At 48.7% G+C, this 18,872-nt stretch overlaps 1 protein-coding gene across 2 annotated transcripts in view; it reads right to left on the bottom strand.

Moving 5' to 3' along the window:
* Positions 1 to 18,872, bottom strand: part of BOD1L1 (biorientation of chromosomes in cell division 1 like 1) — a 926,227-nt gene that overhangs the window by 159,847 nt on the left and 747,508 nt on the right. For both annotated transcript variants that reach the window (XM_069631944.1, XM_069631943.1), the window contains exon 19: positions 16,473 to 16,653. In XM_069631944.1, coding sequence (XP_069488045.1) covers positions 16,473 to 16,653 — 181 coding nt within the window. The remainder of the gene's footprint in view (positions 1 to 16,472; positions 16,654 to 18,872) is intronic.

Here is an 18,872-nt window from a genome sequence, read left to right as displayed (position 1 = left end):
CTTTCTATGGTGGTTAAGGACCCATTTAGTAACCTGTGTTTGTGTTGTTTGACACAGGTTTGTCTTTGTCTCTCCCTGCTATACGAGGACGGCGCTGCCGCTTTCCCCATTAATCACATTTAACGGCTCGACCGCATACGAAAGGGACATCGGAATTTACAACGTGTCCGTGTCTAACACCAGCGATAGCGGCTTACGACTCCACCAAGGGTAAGCCACACACCCTTCTTTCTCTTTTAGTGGCACATGGGATATAGGGTACCATTTTTCACCAGAATATGTGTTAATCACTAGCTGCCATATGCACTGAGGTTTAAGAGAGCGATTTTAGAGGGTGAACCTTCTCTCTTTTCATATGCAAGAAGTGAGGTCTGTAGGTTAAGACAGCCACCACCTTCGTTGACACTGTGCACCATTATTCTCTTTGGAGAGAAAGTGACTGTCACAGAAAAGAGATAGTACCAAATCAGTGAGAAACTTTGGTATTTTCTGTACAGTTTCCGAGGGAGATTTGTTTTAATAAAAATGTATTTTGCCATGACTAACAGAGGCATGGTCGCTTGGCACATGTTTTCTCAATTGGTGTATTTTGTTTTGTTTTCAGAGCTGTTAGTGTCTACTACGAAGACCTGTTTACCCATCCGTCTATTAACATTAATTGTGAATTGCTATACGGTGAGCCACCAACAGGACAATTATATTCCTGTTGGTTTTGTGCAAGTTAAGAATGTTCAGCTTATACTCACAGCTGTTTTTCTATGTTGTCCCTCCCTAGGTTACATGAAGTCCACCATGAAGATAATACAATCTTGTTGATATATGGTGTTTTAAGGAGCGAAGACCTTTTGCTTCGATAAATCGCCATCGCCATCTTTCTCACCCCTGAAGAAGTTCTCACATTGTTTTTACTAGTGTTAGAGAACGAAACATGTCAGGTTTTTCTGTGTGTTGTACTTTAACCAACATTGTGCAATGAAGAATGGAATAATTGCGAACCGCATACCAGGTCTGATGCGGATTCATAGAATAAGGACATAAAGTGTTGAAAGAAAGTACCCCCTATGATAGGGACTATCTTTGGTATCTAATAGGAGTGTTTTATCACTTTATAGGGTCTCTTTTTCTGTACTATTAGGAACAAGTTACTTACCTGTAACTGTTGTTCTCCAGCATGGGTCTGGCATGGATTCACATGCTCATGAATATTCCCCGTCGTCAGGCTGGGAATCCTCAGTAAAGAAAAATCAGTATCAGTTTCGTTTCTGATCTGTCTTTCGTAGTAGTAACCAATCACTGATCTCTGCGTCATACTGACCACAGCCAATGACTGCCATCTCCCTAAGCCCCGCCTCTGGCAGCCATCTTCAGATTTGGTAGCACGTGAAGTGGCAGTATGACCAAGTGAAGAGCCGCAGAGGGGTAGCGGAAGGATTTGCATGTGAATCCATGCCAGACCCATGCTGGAGAACAACAGTTACAGGTAAGTAACTTGTTCCTTCTCCAGCATGGGGTCTGGCATGGATTCACATGCTCATGAATAAAAGAATACATAGCAGTACACACATGCACAACCACGGGAGGTGGCAACAGGCTCAACATTAAGCAATACAACAACTCAACATTAAGCATCTCTTACCTTCTCACCAGGCTCACCTTTGGCAAACAGGTTGCGCAGCACTGCTTGGGCGACCCTGGACTCCTCCCTGGAATCCCGGTCGACGCAGTAGAATTTCGTGAAGGTGTGCGTCGACCTCCACGTAGCAGCACTGCAGATGTCCAGCAGGGGCACACCAGATAGGAACGCCGTGGTAGCTGCGATCGCTCTGGTGGAATGGGCTCTTGGACGGCCGGGCAGCGGTCGGTTTGCCAACTGATGACAGTACATGATACAGCCGGAGAGCCATCTGGAAATGGAAGCCTTTGAGAGAGCCTTCCCCTGATTGACAGGTCCAAAGTTCACAAAAAGTTGTGACGTCTTCCGAAAACTCTTCGTGCGGTCCACGTAGAACTTCAGCGCTCTAGCTACATCCAGCGAGTGCAAAGTCCTTTCAGCCGGCGACGAAGGCGACGGGAAGAAAACAGGCAACACCAAGGGTTCGTTGAGGTGGAAGTCCGACGGCACCTTGGGCATGAAGGAGGGGTGCGTCCTAAGCACTACCCTCGTGTCGTGAAAAGTCAAGTACGGGGGCTTGCAGGAAAGGGCCTGTATCTCTCCCACCCGTCGTGCAGAGGTGATGGCCGCAAGAAACGCTGTTTTCCAAGACAAGAACGTCAACGGAGCTGAGTGCAGAGGCTCGAACGGAGGTCCATGAGCTTGGTCAGCATCACGTTGAGCTCCCACGCCGGGGCCGGAGCCTTCACCGGCGGGAACGATCTGAACAGTCCCTTCATGAATTCTTTCACCAGACGATGAGACCACAAAGACGTCCGTCCCGTGGTTCTGGTGTATCGGGAGATCGCAGCAAGATGAATCTTGATGGAAGCGTGCGCCAGTCCAGCCTTGGCCAGCGTCAGTAGGTACGGCAGTACTTGAGGAGCCGTAATCCGTAGAGGGTTAATCTTCTGTGCGTGGCACCAGACAGAGAACCTCTTCCATTTGTGTCCGTAGCATTTAAGAGTTGAGGACGCCCTGGCCTTTGCAAGAACCTCTCCGAAGTCGGCCGGTAAGTAGTAACCTCCAAACTCTAACGCTGCAGGAGCCAGGCCTGCAAGTTCAGCCACTTCGGGTCGTGGTGGAGGATGGCGCCTCCTTCCCTGGAGAGAAGATCCGCGTCCACTGGCAGCTTGAATGCCGGGGACGCTGACAAGTCCAGAAGGTCCGGAAACCATATCTGCCTCGGCCACGCAGGTGCGACGAGGATCATCCTGCACCGTGACCTCTTGAGCTGGTTGATGAGCCGGATCAGCAACGGCAATGGGGGGGGAAACGCGTATAGAAATAGGCCCTTCCAGGGGAACGAGAAAGCATCGCCCATGCTCCTCGGCTGGGGAAACCTGCTGGCGAACCTCCGGCACTTGGAGTTCGTCGCCGTCGCGAACAGATCGATCTGGGGTGTGCCCCACCGTCAGAAGAGGCGGTCCACTAGATCCTGTCGTAGTTCCCACTCGTGGCACGAGCGCAGCTCTCTGCTGAGCGAGTCGGCGATGGTGTTTTTTATTCCTGCCAGATGAAACGGCACCAGAAACATCCCTTGGGTGACGGCCCAATGCCACAGATCCTGCGCCTCCTTGGACAGGGCTGGGGACCTGGTGCCGCCCTGCTTCCTGATGTAGAACATGGTGGTGGTGTTGTCGGTGAAGATACTCACCACCTTGCCCTTGAGGGACGGAAGAAAGGACCTGCGGGCCCAAAACACTGCACGGAGCTCCAGGACGTTGATATGGAGGGACTTCTCCGTCGGAAGCCAAAGGCCTCTCGCGTGCAGATTTTCGGTGTGCGCTCCCCACCCTTCCAGGGAGGCATCCGTGGTCATGGTCTTCTGGTGGCCCGGGGTCTGGAAGTCCATGCCCGCCGTCAGATGCGTGCGGGTGCCCCACCACCGGATTGCTCGTCGGAAGCTCTCGTCGAGTGTGATCCTGTCCTCGAAGCTGCCCGTCGTCTGGATCCAGCGAGCGTCCAGGAACTCCTGTAACGGGCGCATCCGAAGCCTGCACAGGCGGATGAGATAAATGCAAGAAGACATCATTACGAGGAGGGATTTGATGGACCTCACCCTGGCCGCGTCCGCAACCAGCATCCGCTGCACCTTGCCCATGATGGCTCTCGTCCTTTACTCCGACGGAGAGGCCAGAAGCGCCACTGTGTCGAGTTTTGCTCCCAGAAACAGTGTGTCTTGCGCGGGCACCAGATGGGACTTGGCGTAGTTTATAGAGAATCCCAGGTCCGTGAGTAGTTGGACGGTCCTCGCCGTGTGCTCCGCGGCGAACTCCCTTGTCTTTGCTCGGATGAGCCAGTGGTCCAGGTAGGGGTAGACGTGGATCCCCTCCAGGCGCAGCCGCGCCGCCACCGGTGCGAGGCACTTGGTGAACACCCTGGGTGCCGACCTCAATCCGAAGGGAAGGGCTCTGAACTGGTAGTGACGCCCTTGGACCACGAACCTGAGAAACTTTCGGTGTCCCTTTAGGATGGGGATATGGAAGTAAGCATCCTCAAAATCCAACGACGACAGGAAATCGCCCTCCACCAGCTGACCCAGGACGTGCTGGAGGGTGACCATCCGGAACTTCTGTGCCTTGATGAATTTGTTCAGTCGTCGTAGGTCCAGGATGGGACGCCATCCTCCTGTCTTCTTCACGAGGAAGTATCTTGAGTAAACTCCGGAGCCCCGAAGCCTCTTTGGGACGAGCTCGATGGCGCCTTTCTTGAGCATCGCCTTTACCTCCAAGAGAAGCTGAGGGACATGATGTTCCTTCCTGGTCACGGGGTGGACGCGCGGGAACTTCTTTAGAAACTCGAGCGCGTGACCCTGGGCCAGGGCGTCCAGCACCCAACGGTCGGTGGAGATGGACTCCCACACGCTGATGAAGTTCGCCAGCCGGCCTCCTACCGGGATGCTTCGGTGGGGGCCCGACCCTACGGCCGGTTCAGTTCTGCTTCGACAAGGCTTTGCTGCCTTGTCCACCCTGGCGACGACGGCGGGGTCCGCCCGACTTGCCTCGTCCCCTGTAGGCCTCCTGTGACGACGAACGGGCTGCTTGATGGTAGGTGGAATATCCGCCGCCGGAACCTTTGGAGGCACCCTACTTGCCTCCAGCACTCCGAAAGGGCGGCCGTCGCTGGAGAACACCAAGAGCCCGGGCCGTCTCCGTGTCCGTCTTGATGGCTTGTAGGGAATCGTCCACTGTTTTCCCAAACAGGTTGCTCCCGTCGAACGGCATGTCCAAAACTCTGGTCTGCACGTCCTGCCGGAAGTCCGTTGCCTTGAGCCATCCACGCCGTCTAAGGCACACGTCGTTGCCCAACTGGCGAAACCCAGTGTCAGCGATGTCCGTCGCTATCGTAATGGCGTGGTCCGATGCCACTTCTCCTTCCTGCAAGATCTCTAGGGCTTCCGCCCTCTTGTCGTCCGGTAGGAAGTCCAGCAGGGGGGCGATCTTGTACCACAACTCCCTGTCGTAGCGGGCTACGATAGCCAAGGCGTTGGCAGCCTTAATCGCTGCCGATGAGATGACTCTGCGTCCCATCGTGTCCAATTTCTTTCCCTCGCCGTCCGGGGGGGGAAGTTGACGTAGAGGCCGAAGCCCCCCCCGCTTTCTTCCTGGCCGCCGCGGAGACTTCTTCTCGTACCGATCCCTTCTCGCAGGCGTTATGGATAGGTTCTTGAGGAGGGCGAGACCCTCATCCCAGATATCGTCCAGTAGAGGTACAGCGAGGACCGTCTTCCTCTTGGTCTTGCGCCGTTGATAAAGGAAACCTTCCTTCTTCTCTTCCGGGCAGAGCTGGAAAAGCTTGGATGCCCTGGCGATCATGGCATGAAACGATCCAATCTCGTCGGGCGGGGAAGCCCGGGGAGGAGGTGACGATGGAAGATCCTCGTCGTAAACCTCGTCGTCTGTACCCGTCGCGGCCGTGTCCGTCCCCGTATCATCCCCACAGGTCGTGGACGGGGAGGAGGGTTGAGCAGGGCGCGATGGTTGAAAAGGAGGTGGAGGATGAATCCTTCTTCTCTTAGGAGGAGGGCTCCCAGAAGGGCCTGGCTCCGGGTCCCCCGTCGGGAGCGGTTCCTCTGTTGGTGGTAACGGCAATCTCGTCCTTATCTCCGAGCATAAGGACTGTATAGCCAACAAAATGGCCGCCGAGTTGTCCTGTGGCACTGGTTGAGGGGATTCCGACGGGCGGTCAGGAGCCTCGTCGGCACCCTCGATGTTCTCGTCGTCTCCTACGTCGGGGTCCCTCCTGACGGGCTGGTCTTCTTCCACACAATGCCGTGGCTTAAGACTTCGATCAGCTCCTCTTCAGAGGTTGAGGCCGAATCCACGACGACCTCCAGCCCCCCCCCTTTTTCTTCTCCGTCGGAGGTTTCACGGGGGTCCTGTCGATGGGCTTGAAAGAGGACTCCCTCCGCGGTGGCAGGGAGACTCTGGGCCCCGAGGTCGCCTCCACTGGTGTAGCCTCCACAGGCTGAGCCAGGGCCGCGGCGACTGTCTCGACAGAGGCCTTGGCAGGGTGGATCAAGGCTTTCACCACCTTAGGTGCGCTCACCACCTTCTCCTTGGGGGGAGGGTCACCGCCTTGCTCCCCCTCCGATGGGGCCTTCGAGCTCGACCGGGGTCTCTCCAGGAGCTTCGCCGGGTGCTCGGCCTTCCTCTTACCCGAGCCAGAGCGTTGGCTCGTGGTTGATGGCGCCGGGGAGGATGCACCCTGCCTGGCAACCGTAGAGCCCGACCGTTCTACGCTCCCGGTGCCAGCAGACTCGCAGTGCTTGGCCTTCTGTTGGGCCCCCGTCGCCGGGGCGCCCTCAAAGGTCTTAGAAGACCGCTCGGACTTCTTTTTCTCGCCTGACGGGCTCTTCCCTTCCAGCCAGTTGGCGAGACGCAGATTGCGGTCCTTCATGGTCCGCTCCGACATATTGCCGCAAAACGCACAGTCCTTCTCCACGTGGGTCTTGTCCTCATGCAGGCAGTAGAGGCAAAGGGAGTGTTCATCCTCCTTAAAGACATTCTGAAGCTGGCATCCAGGGCAGACCCTGAACAGCTTTCCGGGCGTCAAGCTTCCCTTCTCCTGGGCCATGTCCAAGATGGGTCTGAGAAATTTCTGGAGTCCTCCAAAAGCGTGGCTCGATGAAATCTTCACCCTTGAGGGGCGTGGAAGAATCCGACATGGGTCCCTGTTGATCGGATAAAGAAACGGTGGAGCTTGAGGCTCTTTTGACCGAAAAAAGAGAATTTTCCTATGAAAAAGCACGAAAATGCACTAAAGCTCGAGAGCAATAGCACGAGGATCCCAACACTTGAACATGCGGTAAAAATCTGAAGATGGCTGCCAGAGGAGGGGCTTAGGGAGATGGCAGTCATTGGCTGTGGTCAGTATGACGCAGAGATCAGTGATTGGTTACTACTACGAAAGACAGATCAGAAACGAAACTGATACTGATTTTTCTTTACCGAGGATTCCCAGCCTGACGACGGGGAATATTCATGAGCATGTGAATCCATGCCAGACCCCAGGCTGGAGAAGTCAGTTTTTTCTGTTAAATAGTTTATCAGATTAGGTTTTTTAGAGTGTTTTGAGTTATGGTTTAACAGCACTTTGTAATTTGTATAATCAAAATGATATGAAATGTGTTTTTAATAGTTCAGTGTTTTGTGCTGTATTTTACAATCATATTAATATGATCATATTACTGTAAATTTAATAAAATATTAAAAGTGTTTGTATTACCCACTGACATAATTGGTTTGTTTGCAAAGCTCGTCATCAATTCGGTGGTTTTCATGTTTAGGGAGGGCCCACATGGGAGCCGCGAGATTCTCTTGTTCGGAAGCAGTTGCAAGCCTTATTAAGGGGACGAATCTCGGGGCTATTTGTATTCCCGAGTCTTTCTTTTGTTAAATGTTGACTCGTTTTCTTAGAGCATTCAGCCTTTTTGATTCCTTGTCCGGTGGTGCCTCCCCAGTGGCAAGGGGTACCCATGTCATCTTTCGGGTGAGAGTCACTACCAGAGAGTCGGGGATGGCATGCCCCCTGATGTATTGAGGGTCGGAAGGAGACGGCCAAAACAACTTTTCCACTCTTAGGTTCACTGCTCGGGTTTGAGCTGGTGACACCAAGGAGGGAACCAACCTTCTCTTGATGGAATTAAGGAGGGGAATGGCTTGGCTAGATGGAGGCTTTTCCTTAAGGATATCCTCTACAAAATCCTGCTCAGGCGCAGCCTCTTGAGTAGAGATCTTATAGTGTTCAGCTGCCTTCTTTAACATAGAGTTGAAAGCCCTCTGGTCATCTACAGGTGAGGCCTGGCGAGGCGGTGTGGACAGAGGGCAATCTAGGCACAAAACATCAGTGTCCTGATCTTGATGTGGCAGTGTCCATGGGTCTGTTCCCTCTTGCTGGGTTTCTTCCCAATTGTCTGTGGTACCCTGCTGTTCCTCTTCATAATTCTGCAGAAATGTTCCTATTGGTGTCCATGTGGACAATGTCTTCCTGCTGGATGGGGACAGAAGGCTTATCTTCTTGAACATGAGAAGAAGATTGAGGGATAGGCTCTCCACGAGACCTTTTTGGGGGTGGATGATCAGAAAAACTGATAGTCTTCTCCAGCTGGTCCATACACCCTTCGAATTTCTCCCTAGTCCATTTGGAGGACACAGGCGGGCATACGGGTGGAAAAACGTTGTCCTCTGCCCTACGGCGCCAAAAAGAGTCTCTTAGAGTGTTGGAAAGAGGCTCTTGACTGTCCTCATAGGTATCCCGAGAATCGGGGCCCCAAACTGTATCCGAAGGTTTGTCCGTGGCTTGCCCCATGATTTTACACGGAACCGGACAACTCCCACCGCCGCAGTAATTCTATCGATGCCGTCTTCGATAATGGCCGAATCGGTGTGCGATAATTGCTTCGATGGTCTAGCGGTATGTGTGTTACCTTCCGTGGCGTTAGTGGGCCTAGCGGTCGGTTTTTCGACTAGAGGCCTAGTTGTAGTTTTCAGGCCTACCGCGGCCTTGGGACTGTCGTAGCGTCGGATTTCCACGCTTCGACGTATGAAGATTTTGGAGAGGCGCCCTTGCCGGTCTTAGAGTGCCCTCTGCTGCGGGGAAGGCTTTGGATCTGCACTATCCGAGGAAACCGCCAAAATTTTCACCGACCCCGCTGGCGCTTTCACCTTTTTCGACGATGATTCCGAAACTGGTGCAGGGGTTGTATGTTTAGTGAGATGCGTTTGTACGCCCCTGTCGCCGGGTGTTGTCCCTGAAGTGAGACTGGAGTCAGGTCTTAAAGGGTCGGGGACGGGCGTTTGTCCGCCTGAAGGTCTATTACATCCGCAACGGATGTTTGGTCATCTGAGGTGTCCCCGTCACTCTCAGCGGGTGTGGTGGTGGGGGAAGGGAGTTCCACCTGCGACATACCGTATGTGGGCCACTGCTTTACACGGTCCTCCTTAAGGGTTTTAGGCCAAAGAAGTTTGCAGGCCGCACACCGCTTTTCATCATGATCTAAGGGGAGACAGGCGTTGCATGTCCTGTGTTCGTCCTTCCAAGGATATCTGACCCTACACTTAGGGCAGAACTGAAAAGGAGTCCTTTCCATAGCCAAAGGGGAAAATGACCAGACCGAAAGGGTAAAGAACGGAAAGGAGGAAAGGCATACCGAAAATATGGCCACCCTGACCCCACTCTCCCTACTGTAAAGGCCAGAGGGCCCGACCACGTGGAAAGTCCGGCACGGGTCTTCGGTGCCGAAATCCACCGACATAGACGAATCCCCCGCAGTCTTCTTTGAAGATGTTCTTGTGATTTAAGTGACTTAACGGGGAATAACCGACAAGTCGGTAGAAGATAAATAATGTCTCTTCTGTAAGAGCTACGCTATAGGGCGACCAGTTATCTGGGCGGAAAAAAACAATCTGAGGGACCTCGGCGCGTGAGGGATTTTGGATACACTACACGTCACAATAGGGATAGTGTTACAGACACGCCTATGCCGACGTCCCCTTTCGGTCCCCGAAAGACAAGATGCAATACTCTGCGGTTACCACTGGATGTTGGACCATATGCACATCATGTGATTCTAAGCAGATTACCAAGTATCAGAAACCTATTTCCAATCCTTACTTCTAAAAACCAAATGGGGTGGGACGATAGTGTATGCAAAAAGGAAAAAGTTTTCAAGAAACAATATGTCAGGTCGGTTGAACAGTTGGCTTCCCTTCCCCACATTTACAGCACAGGACAAGGCAGCACACTTGGGCTTCACACACACTCTGGCTTCTCTGCCATGAGGTTAGAGTTCCAAAGCAAAGGTATCAGGGCCTTTTGCCAAAGCTTCTGTTTCAAATAAAAGTCTCTTACTGCAGAGGGCCTGTCGCAATAATTAAGTACCAAGTTCATTTCTGCTCAGCATTTTCATATGTACAAGTTTGTCATGATGCCTACCTCCAAGGAGCCAGACAGGGCCCGGCACCCTCAGAGGCAGGCAACATGTATACTAGGGAAGTCCCAGCCACCCCAGATAGGGGCTCTTTGGACTCAGTCCTGGCGCCGTTGGCGTCAGGCTCATAAGGGATAACAGTCCTGGCACCATCGGCGCCAGGCTCATACAAGATATGGAAGGAATAGTGTTTGGTGCAAACTTACCTGGCAGACCATGCTGCAATTTCCTTACCTGGCAGATCATTCTACAACTTCCAGATGAAAAAGGAACTACTTAACCACACGGGTGTGGCTGGTGGCAAGATACATACCTTCAGTGGAAGGATACATACCTGGGACTACTTGAAAGGCTATTTAAGCCACGCCCAGACAGCAAACCACGCTTCGCGTTGTTCTGCTCATAGCAGCTGGACGCTCACCGTGCCTGCTCCTGCTCCAGTCCTCGACCCCGCCTGCCAGCCTCCTGGAAACACCTAAGGATAGAAAAGGGAAGAAGAAACAGGTGAAAACAAACCTTACCTGTTAAAGCTGCATTCCGGATTCAGCACGCCAACGTTCCTGCAAAAAGACATCATTTTAAATACTCACCGCGTCGCATACATCTCGGCGCACTTCTCTTACCTGCACGTGGCGCCTTCGGCTCTGCGACGCCCATCCGGATCTCCTGCAGCATTCCAGCACCTACGGGGAGACGAAGAGAAGAAAGCAAGGTGAGAAGGGGAAAATAACCAAGAAGCTTACCCGCCAAGCTAATTCTTCTTACCTTCGGGTCGCTGCCATTCCTTGGGCATTTCAGCACCCCGGCCCCTATGGGGAAAAAGCAAACATCACATTAGTGAATGCAAGAACCATAGCAAACGAACTATTTAAAACTTACCTGCTTACAGGTCGGACTCAGCTTCTGCTTCGTACCGGCTCCATTTCTTCGGCATTCTCGAACTCCGGCCCCTAAGGAAAAAGAGACAGGAAAAGACAGTAGTGAGCCTACACCAAAACTCACCTGAAATCAGGTTTTCGACGGAAACCGCCCTCAGCCCGGAGTCTTCCATTACCTGCAAAAGAGAAGAGGAACAGTTTAGACTCAAGCTTGCCATAAACATTTACGGTACTTACCGGAACAGACAAGCGAACTCAAACTTACTATCCAGTGACGTAACTGGATCCCAACACGCCCCTGCATCAGAAGCAGGATGGAGAGCTCGCCTTTTCAATCCCTAAGGTGAGTCTCCACAGGGAATTACAGAAGGGTTGCAAGGAGGGTGAGAAGGGGAACGGGAGATCAACACAAAACCCGCAGAGTATTAACCCTTCCTTTTCGCTCACAGAAGGGTATTCATCCGAGCCAGACAAGCCGGATTTGGGAACCCAGCCCACTCCATCTTCAGGGTGCTGAACATCTCCTTCGAAGAGGCCACTGCCGTCCAGACCACGCCCGCGCCTCCGTGGGAACCAGGTGAGTGTTACAAAGTTCTTGTTTTCAATTTTTATCACAGGTCTCTCTCCTTCAAATTTGGACCCCTTCTACCACAATGTTCACAACTGGTCTCCCTCGTTTGGGCTCGGACCATAGATCTCCCTCGTTCGGACTCAGATCATGGATCTCCCTCGTTCGGGCCTGGATCCTTTTAGCACAAAATTCCCATTTTGTCTCCCTCATTCAGGATCTGACGCTGCAATCTCACTTTCTATGTTTTCCTCTTGAAATCAACCATCGCAGACTTTCGAATGTGCAATGGGTTTGGCTTAACCGGCACAGGACCACTTTGATTCACTTCATACAATATTGTTACTTTTGTTCCTGCCACCTCTTGGCTGGATACCTTTACAGAGACCTTTGATTGAGCACCCACGCGGAGCCGGACCACTGTGTCACTGGTATCATATCTTTCCTTCTCAAAGTTCAACCATTCACCAGCTATTCAGCTTTACTCGTGTCTTTCATCAGATGCGTTTAACAATGTTCGTTCCTGCTTTCATTATACAATGTTGCTGCTTGCAACCTTGACTTCAACACAGGCCGGTCTTGCATCGGCCTCCTCAACTCACCGGCTGTGTTGATCTCTTTTTGCTACTTTGTTCTTGGAGCCAAGGACGATACGACGGCGGTGGCTGCTCCTTCTCGGCTTGGTCAGCTACGCAGGACTGACTCTCGTATCTCTGGCACACAATGCAGGATTCTTTAGCCTGGCTTCCTGGCCTTATGTTTTCTGATCTAAAAGGTTTTTGAAAGTAACGGTTTCCTGTCGGAAAGGTCAAGGGTACTTCCTGCCTTGCAAACCCATCCCAGTGTATCGTCTTTCTCTCTTTGTTCAGCTGCCTTCTCGGAACTGCTACTCCTTTGTGTGCTGTGCCTTGCTCAGAGCGTGCTCTCGTGCTCCGCCTTTTATCCATGTGGGGAAGTTTAATGGAAGTCAGGTGTGAGTGACTGTCCGTAATTGCTTGACCTCGCATTGCCATGGTAGCAGGACTTGTCAGCTATACTGCACGGGTGCGAGTCTGTTTTCTGCCAGAGCGGGCTGTCCGTATGGAAGTGTTTGTGAAAGGCAAGGGGGTGGGAGGAGTTCCTATATATCCTACTTGGTAGGATGGGGTACAGGTGCTACATTGGAGAGATACTGCATCTCGCTATCCGGTGTCCCACTCCCACAACACCCCTCACCCAAGTGATCCTCCCGCACTGGTCCAACCGCAGGGTCTGGACCCAAAGGCGATGGTCATGCCCTGGCCATTTGAGAGAGAGATCCTTGAGGACTAGTGGGTGAGACACCTTCTGGTTTCTCACACTGTCCAATCTGGACAACCAGCCCCCCAGTAGGAAATGGTTCCTTTCAGGCACACTGGAAGACAAAAGGGCTGCAGAGTTTGGGACTCCTCCCTCGCTTCCGGCCTTCACAGACACACTGGAGTCTCGGCGGGAAACAGACAGCATTCCTGCGGAAGAGAAAACTTCAACCAAGACCTCCCCCAGAGGAAGACCCAAGAAAGAAAAAGCATACTCAAAATGGCGAAAAAAGAAGGAAGACACCACTCTAGCAGAATGGTGACCCTCCTGTGCATTACTGCAGCTGATTTTAAAATGTCATTAAAGTATAACCACTGCACGCAGCCATTGGAGTTCGCTTCCTTTGTAACAAAAAATGTACTCGGTCAGTGAGAAAGGGGATACCATGTATCTCCCTAGCACTCCACAGAAGGTGGGGTGTGCTGGTCTCGCATATAAAATGTAAAGGGGATGGGCATCCCACTTTACCCTTGGGAACAGTAGTTCACCCAAGGTATGTTAAGACAAATTAAAAAGGGAAGCCCCAACAACAACCCAGCAAGACTGCAGAAAAGATGCATTGTGCTGCCATAGTAAAATGCAGTCAGCCCAAAAATGATAGAGAACTATAAATCCAAACATACACTATGGAGAGACATAAAAAGGTCACCCATTAAAAGAGGAAAAGAATGGGTGAGAGGAGGAAAACATTCCCACTCACCCAGGAACATGAAAAAATAATCATAAAGGCCAGCAAAAGGTTCTGGGGTTGACATAGATAGGGAAGATTTATCATAAAAATAAAAATCTTTCCTAAACACCAATCAAGAATCCTAATTTGCAACGGCTCCTGTCCCACTTTCCCTTCCCCATTGACTTATAGAACTATAGGAAAGGAGACCCCTCTGTTTTGAATGAGGTAGAGTTGTATGTTTTTGCAGTATACACACATCCTCAGTAGGCCAAATACACTGTGGTAATGGAAATGTTCAAGATGTATTGAGTAGAAATGCTTTGGCTTGGTATTTCCTAAAATATTTATAGGATGTTCAGTCCAGTCATATCTGCTATTCTTCACGGCCAAATCTCAAAAATATTGTGTATCAACTCTGGTGTCATGTATAAAAAAACACTGTGGTCCTGACTATCCGATTTGTGCATTTTATGCAGCTAATAAGTCTATTTGACTTAAATTTGTTTCAACAAAACAAACACCTATTTGGACAAATAATCAAACATAATTGTAATGATTTATTCAGGATCTGTGAAACAACAATCTTATATAACAATAGTCTACATTACATGAGTCATCACCCAAGACATTTAAAAAATAACTTACCGTATAGCCAGTTCCTCAGGGCTAAGAGAATCACCTCTGTTGAATCTACACTAACAATCGAAATGGACAAAATGACCAACAAATATTTAGAGAGAGGCTACCAAGAAAATATTATCAGTGCAGCAAAGGCAAGATCGAACTTGAAATCAAGAGAAGAACTCCTTAAGAAAAAACCAGAACACATGGAGATTCTGTTCCTATATACTCTGAAATATTCAAGTCAAAGTCATCATATTACTCGCCTGATAAGGAAAAACTGGAGGATCATCCAGATGGACACCCATCTACAGAAACTCTTTCCAGAACCACCACTTATCGCTTACAAAAGAGGGAGACATTTTTTCGGGACCAATTGGTAAGAGCAGAACGTATCCCGCTACAACAACAACAAACACTACACACCAGAAAACTAGGAACCTTTGTATGTCTACATTGTGGTAATTATAACAATATCACCAAAGGTGACTACATAAGACACCCAAGAACAGGAGCAAAGATCAAACTTAAACATTTTGCCACCTGCGATTCTAAGTCAGTCATCTATGCCCTGAGTTGCCCATGTGGGATTTAATACGTGGGTCAGACAAAAAGGAAAATGAAAGAGAGGTGCAATGAGCACAAAAGCAACATCAGGACAAAGAATGTAAGATCACCTGTGGCGCGACATTTCACCGAAAACAGACACACAGTCGCACAATTACGGTTCCAGATACTAGAAGTTGTTACAAAAGCACCAAGAGGGGGTAACCATTCCAAAAGATTGGACCAACGTGAACTGTACTGGATCGACAAACTGGACAGTATGAACCCTTATGGTATGAACGAAGATTTCCACTTAGGGGCCTTCTTATAAATGATCAGTACAACATAGTGAACCAGTGAACACCCCGAACAAGATAGGCTCCATAACTATCTCTTACCACACTCTGCTTTCTCCTCTGATAGGAGATCCAGTTGAGCAATAATTCACCTGGCGAAAGGCACCCTGACTTATGATCTATGGGACCTATGTGATTGGCAGGTAAGCTGCCTGTCCCTTACTTTAAATACCAAATGCACACATCTGCACTTATTACCCAGAGACATTAGAACTGCCCTGAAGTGTTATTTAACCACCCACAGTTAATGAAAGCTCCAACCGGTTTAACGGGACACCCGGGCTAGACAAGCCACCTTTGCAAGAAACTCTTACAGACTCAAGATCAAGGTACTTTTCTCTACTTTTTTCTGTCATCCCTTATCTTCCTGGATATGATACATACAAGATACATTGCTAAAATTCATTACCTTGGTACTAAGGTGATTCAATATTTGGATTTTAGGCGATCTACTCACCTATATAAACTACTGGAATTGATCCTGTATTACTGCTGCCAACACAGCATTAGAGACAATCTTGGGGCACCTATGCGAGGTATGATAAAGTATGATATTTAATAGACCCTACAATAGAATAACAGCAAAATGTGAGCAAGACAGATTCTGAGAATTATGATCTCTCTTATAGATAGCCTGAAAAAATTTGCCACTGAAGTTTAGAAAATGATGAATGTTTATGAAGATGAATATACTTTGAAGAACCATTATAATCACTCCTGATGAAGGGAATCTTTTTCCCGATACGCGTTGAGAATGCTATGTACCATTTCCTGTGAATAATAACAGAGACTGTTACATATTTGCCCATTTTTGTATTACATACAATATATCTAACTTTTGGATTAAATTTGATGTACGTGAATACATGTTATATCTATAATAACCAACAGATTAATATTTGTGATTAAACAAATATCAGTCCTCCTGAAAATCACTGTGAAGATTATTTGTTATGAACATTGCTATGCTATAGAGTATCAGGTTGCAGAGATACCTCTTTTAAATTTTCTTTGCAGATATACCGAAAATTGTATTAAGCAAACAATTACCATTAAAATTAACTGTAAGAAACTTTTCCTAAAATATGTAGATATACATCTTCTCCTAGAAAACTATACCTACTGTCTGTCTAGCTACAGTACCCTGAGTGTGCAGGGGACGCGAGGGGTCCACAACCTGTGGATACCCTCTCTTCCTTTGTTTTCTAAAACTCACAACCTAGTGTCAGGGTTGTGGCCCTCTCCTCTGCACCTCTTTACGAATTAAAAAACCACTAAACAGGTCCCTTCCTGAATCATTTAGGTGTGCATATGTGTTCATTTCTTTTCCAATCTTATATAACAACTCATAGAAACGTTTTCACATTTTGGTGATGTATGCCTTTAACATATTTCACACATAAATACCTCTGGGCTTCTAATCTGGAGGCTGCCCGTGTTGTGGCTCCTCGGTTATCATCATCATCTTCATCATCATCATCATCCTCCTCATTATCATCACCCTCTTCTTCCTCATCATCATCTTCCTCCTCATGCTCTTTTGTAGCAGATTCAGTTCTCTGATGTTTACTTTTAGGTTCCAAAGAATCTGATGATGTATGTTATCATATAACAAACAGGTTACTACAGAACAATATATGTGTGGCCTCTTAAAATGCTAGTGAACTTGTTAAACTGTGCATTTTAGAATACATGCTGTTTCATTAGATAATTTCTAATTATAACTTAGGCGCTAGTGGAAAGTGCATGATAATTAGCAATAAACAGTTCTGCCACCTATGCAAGACTGGTCAGTTGCGTTACATTTTCTTTGAAACAATGAACCTGCTCGGAGGACACTGATGCATATAATTATTCATCCACATTATGAATGTTCCACAATCAGGCAAGGTGGTTGCCATAAACATAACATGGTGGTGTTAGACATAAGAGAGACCATGGCAAAATTAGTTTGTAAAAAATAATATTTACTCTACAACATCTAGTCTCTACCAGGTCATTTTAGAAATGTGAATAGTTTTATGAAGTAGGACTTCCATTCAGAAGCCATAGGAAATGGCGGTCTGTTGAAAGCCAACAGGAATAAAAAGGTCATAAGAGTAAGATGTCGGGCAAGCACACTACCTATATTACCTATGTTTTTGAAGACCTGTTGAACCAATGCTAATGAGTACCATAGTAGTACTACATTAAAGATGTTGGAATATGAAGCACTGCAAAGCAAATAGTCTCAGTTGGCCAACTGGGTCTCACGTCCCGCAACGTGTGTCTCCAGACCCCAAGGGACGCAAGAGAGCAAACATTTTACAACAGTTACATATATATAAAACGAACATCTCACGATCAGTAATAACATGTTCAATACCGCCCATAATGTATTTCCTTTGAAATTGATTTGATGATTGACAATTGTGACAAATATGACACCTTCAGACATTCATTTAGCAACAGTTTGCAATCTGCGAACTTGCAGACATGATTCTATTTTTTAGGGAACACACTGCTCCTGTTCTTTCAAGCAAGCTGCGTGCAGGGGAGACACACATTCCAGGCCTTGCTATCTTCTAGTTTCTATTTGTGTGCTAGGGGTCAACTCGCTCTACAGGGCTCAGTAAAGGGGGGGCCGTAAAAGAGAGCATAATTCAAGCCATTAATTGTTTGTTCCTACCATTTCTACCGCATCAGCAAGACTAGCTGGCACCTGCGTAGTGATTAAATGCATTGTTGCTTACTTCCAAGGACTTGTGAGGGAGGAGACCCGGCTTTGCTGTCTGGATTGCCTGCGTTGTGTTTCGACATGTATCTTGCGGCCTTGCTCTATGCATGAGCAACAATGAAATAACGGAATAGAATAAGCTTACAGCAAAGCAGTTTGAACAGAAAGCAAGAAGCGAAAATTAGACAAAATGGCGATTCTATTCCGTTCATGATGAATCTGTATTTCTAATACCGAATATATGAGGCGGTTGGTCTTCGGACAACAAAATACATTGCCTATGCTATGGGAGGGTAATTTCTAGACTCACAAAGGTATGCACAGATCTCCATGTGGGAGCACTGCGAATATCAAGCAGGGGAACACCAGAGAAGAAAGCTGTTTGTAGCAGCAACTGCCCTTGTGGAATGAGCTGGAGGCCTGCCAGGCAGGAGCCTGTTAGCCAGTTGATAACAGTACCAAATGCAGGAGGAACAGCAGCCATGCAATAGACAATTTAGAAAAAGAGCGTTCCCCATGCCAGACAGACCAAAAGCCACAAACAACTGAAAGGATTTGTAGAAAGTCTTTGTGCGATAGATGTAGAATTTCAGGGCTTGCACCACATCCAATGAATGCAAAAAGCGTTCCACAGGAAATGAAGAGGAAGGCAACACCGCAGGGTTGTTAAGGTGGAAAGAAAACAGAAACTTGGCCATAAAAATCAGGTTTGTGCGAAGAACCACCTTGGAGCTATGGACAGTCAAGAAGGGAGGTGTGCACGAGAGAGCTTGGATTTTCCCCACACACCTTGCAGAAGTGATGGCTACCAACAGGCCGGCCTTGCAGGATAAAAACCTTACAAAGGCTTTGTGCATAAGCTCGAAAGGGGGTACCGCACTCAATTCCCAAGCTGGAGCAGTGGCTCGGACAGGGAGATAGAGAAACAGTCCTTTGAGGAATTCCTTTATGAGACTGAGAGACCATACAGACAGCATCCCAGGGAAACGCATATGTTAGGGCAGTTTTTTATGACGACCAAGTCCAACAAAGGTCTTAGTAAAACCATTCAACCGAGACAGTACAAGACTCCACTCTTAGTATAAGGCTCT

The sequence above is a fragment of the Ambystoma mexicanum genome, chromosome 6q (assembly GCF_040938575.1).
Source record: "Ambystoma mexicanum isolate Mex_15411 chromosome 6q, UKY_AmexF1_1, whole genome shotgun sequence".
NCBI lineage: Eukaryota > Metazoa > Chordata > Amphibia > Caudata > Ambystomatidae > Ambystoma > Ambystoma mexicanum.
The sequence above is the reverse complement of the archived record's forward strand: the minus strand, read 5'-3'. Positions and strand labels throughout refer to the sequence as shown.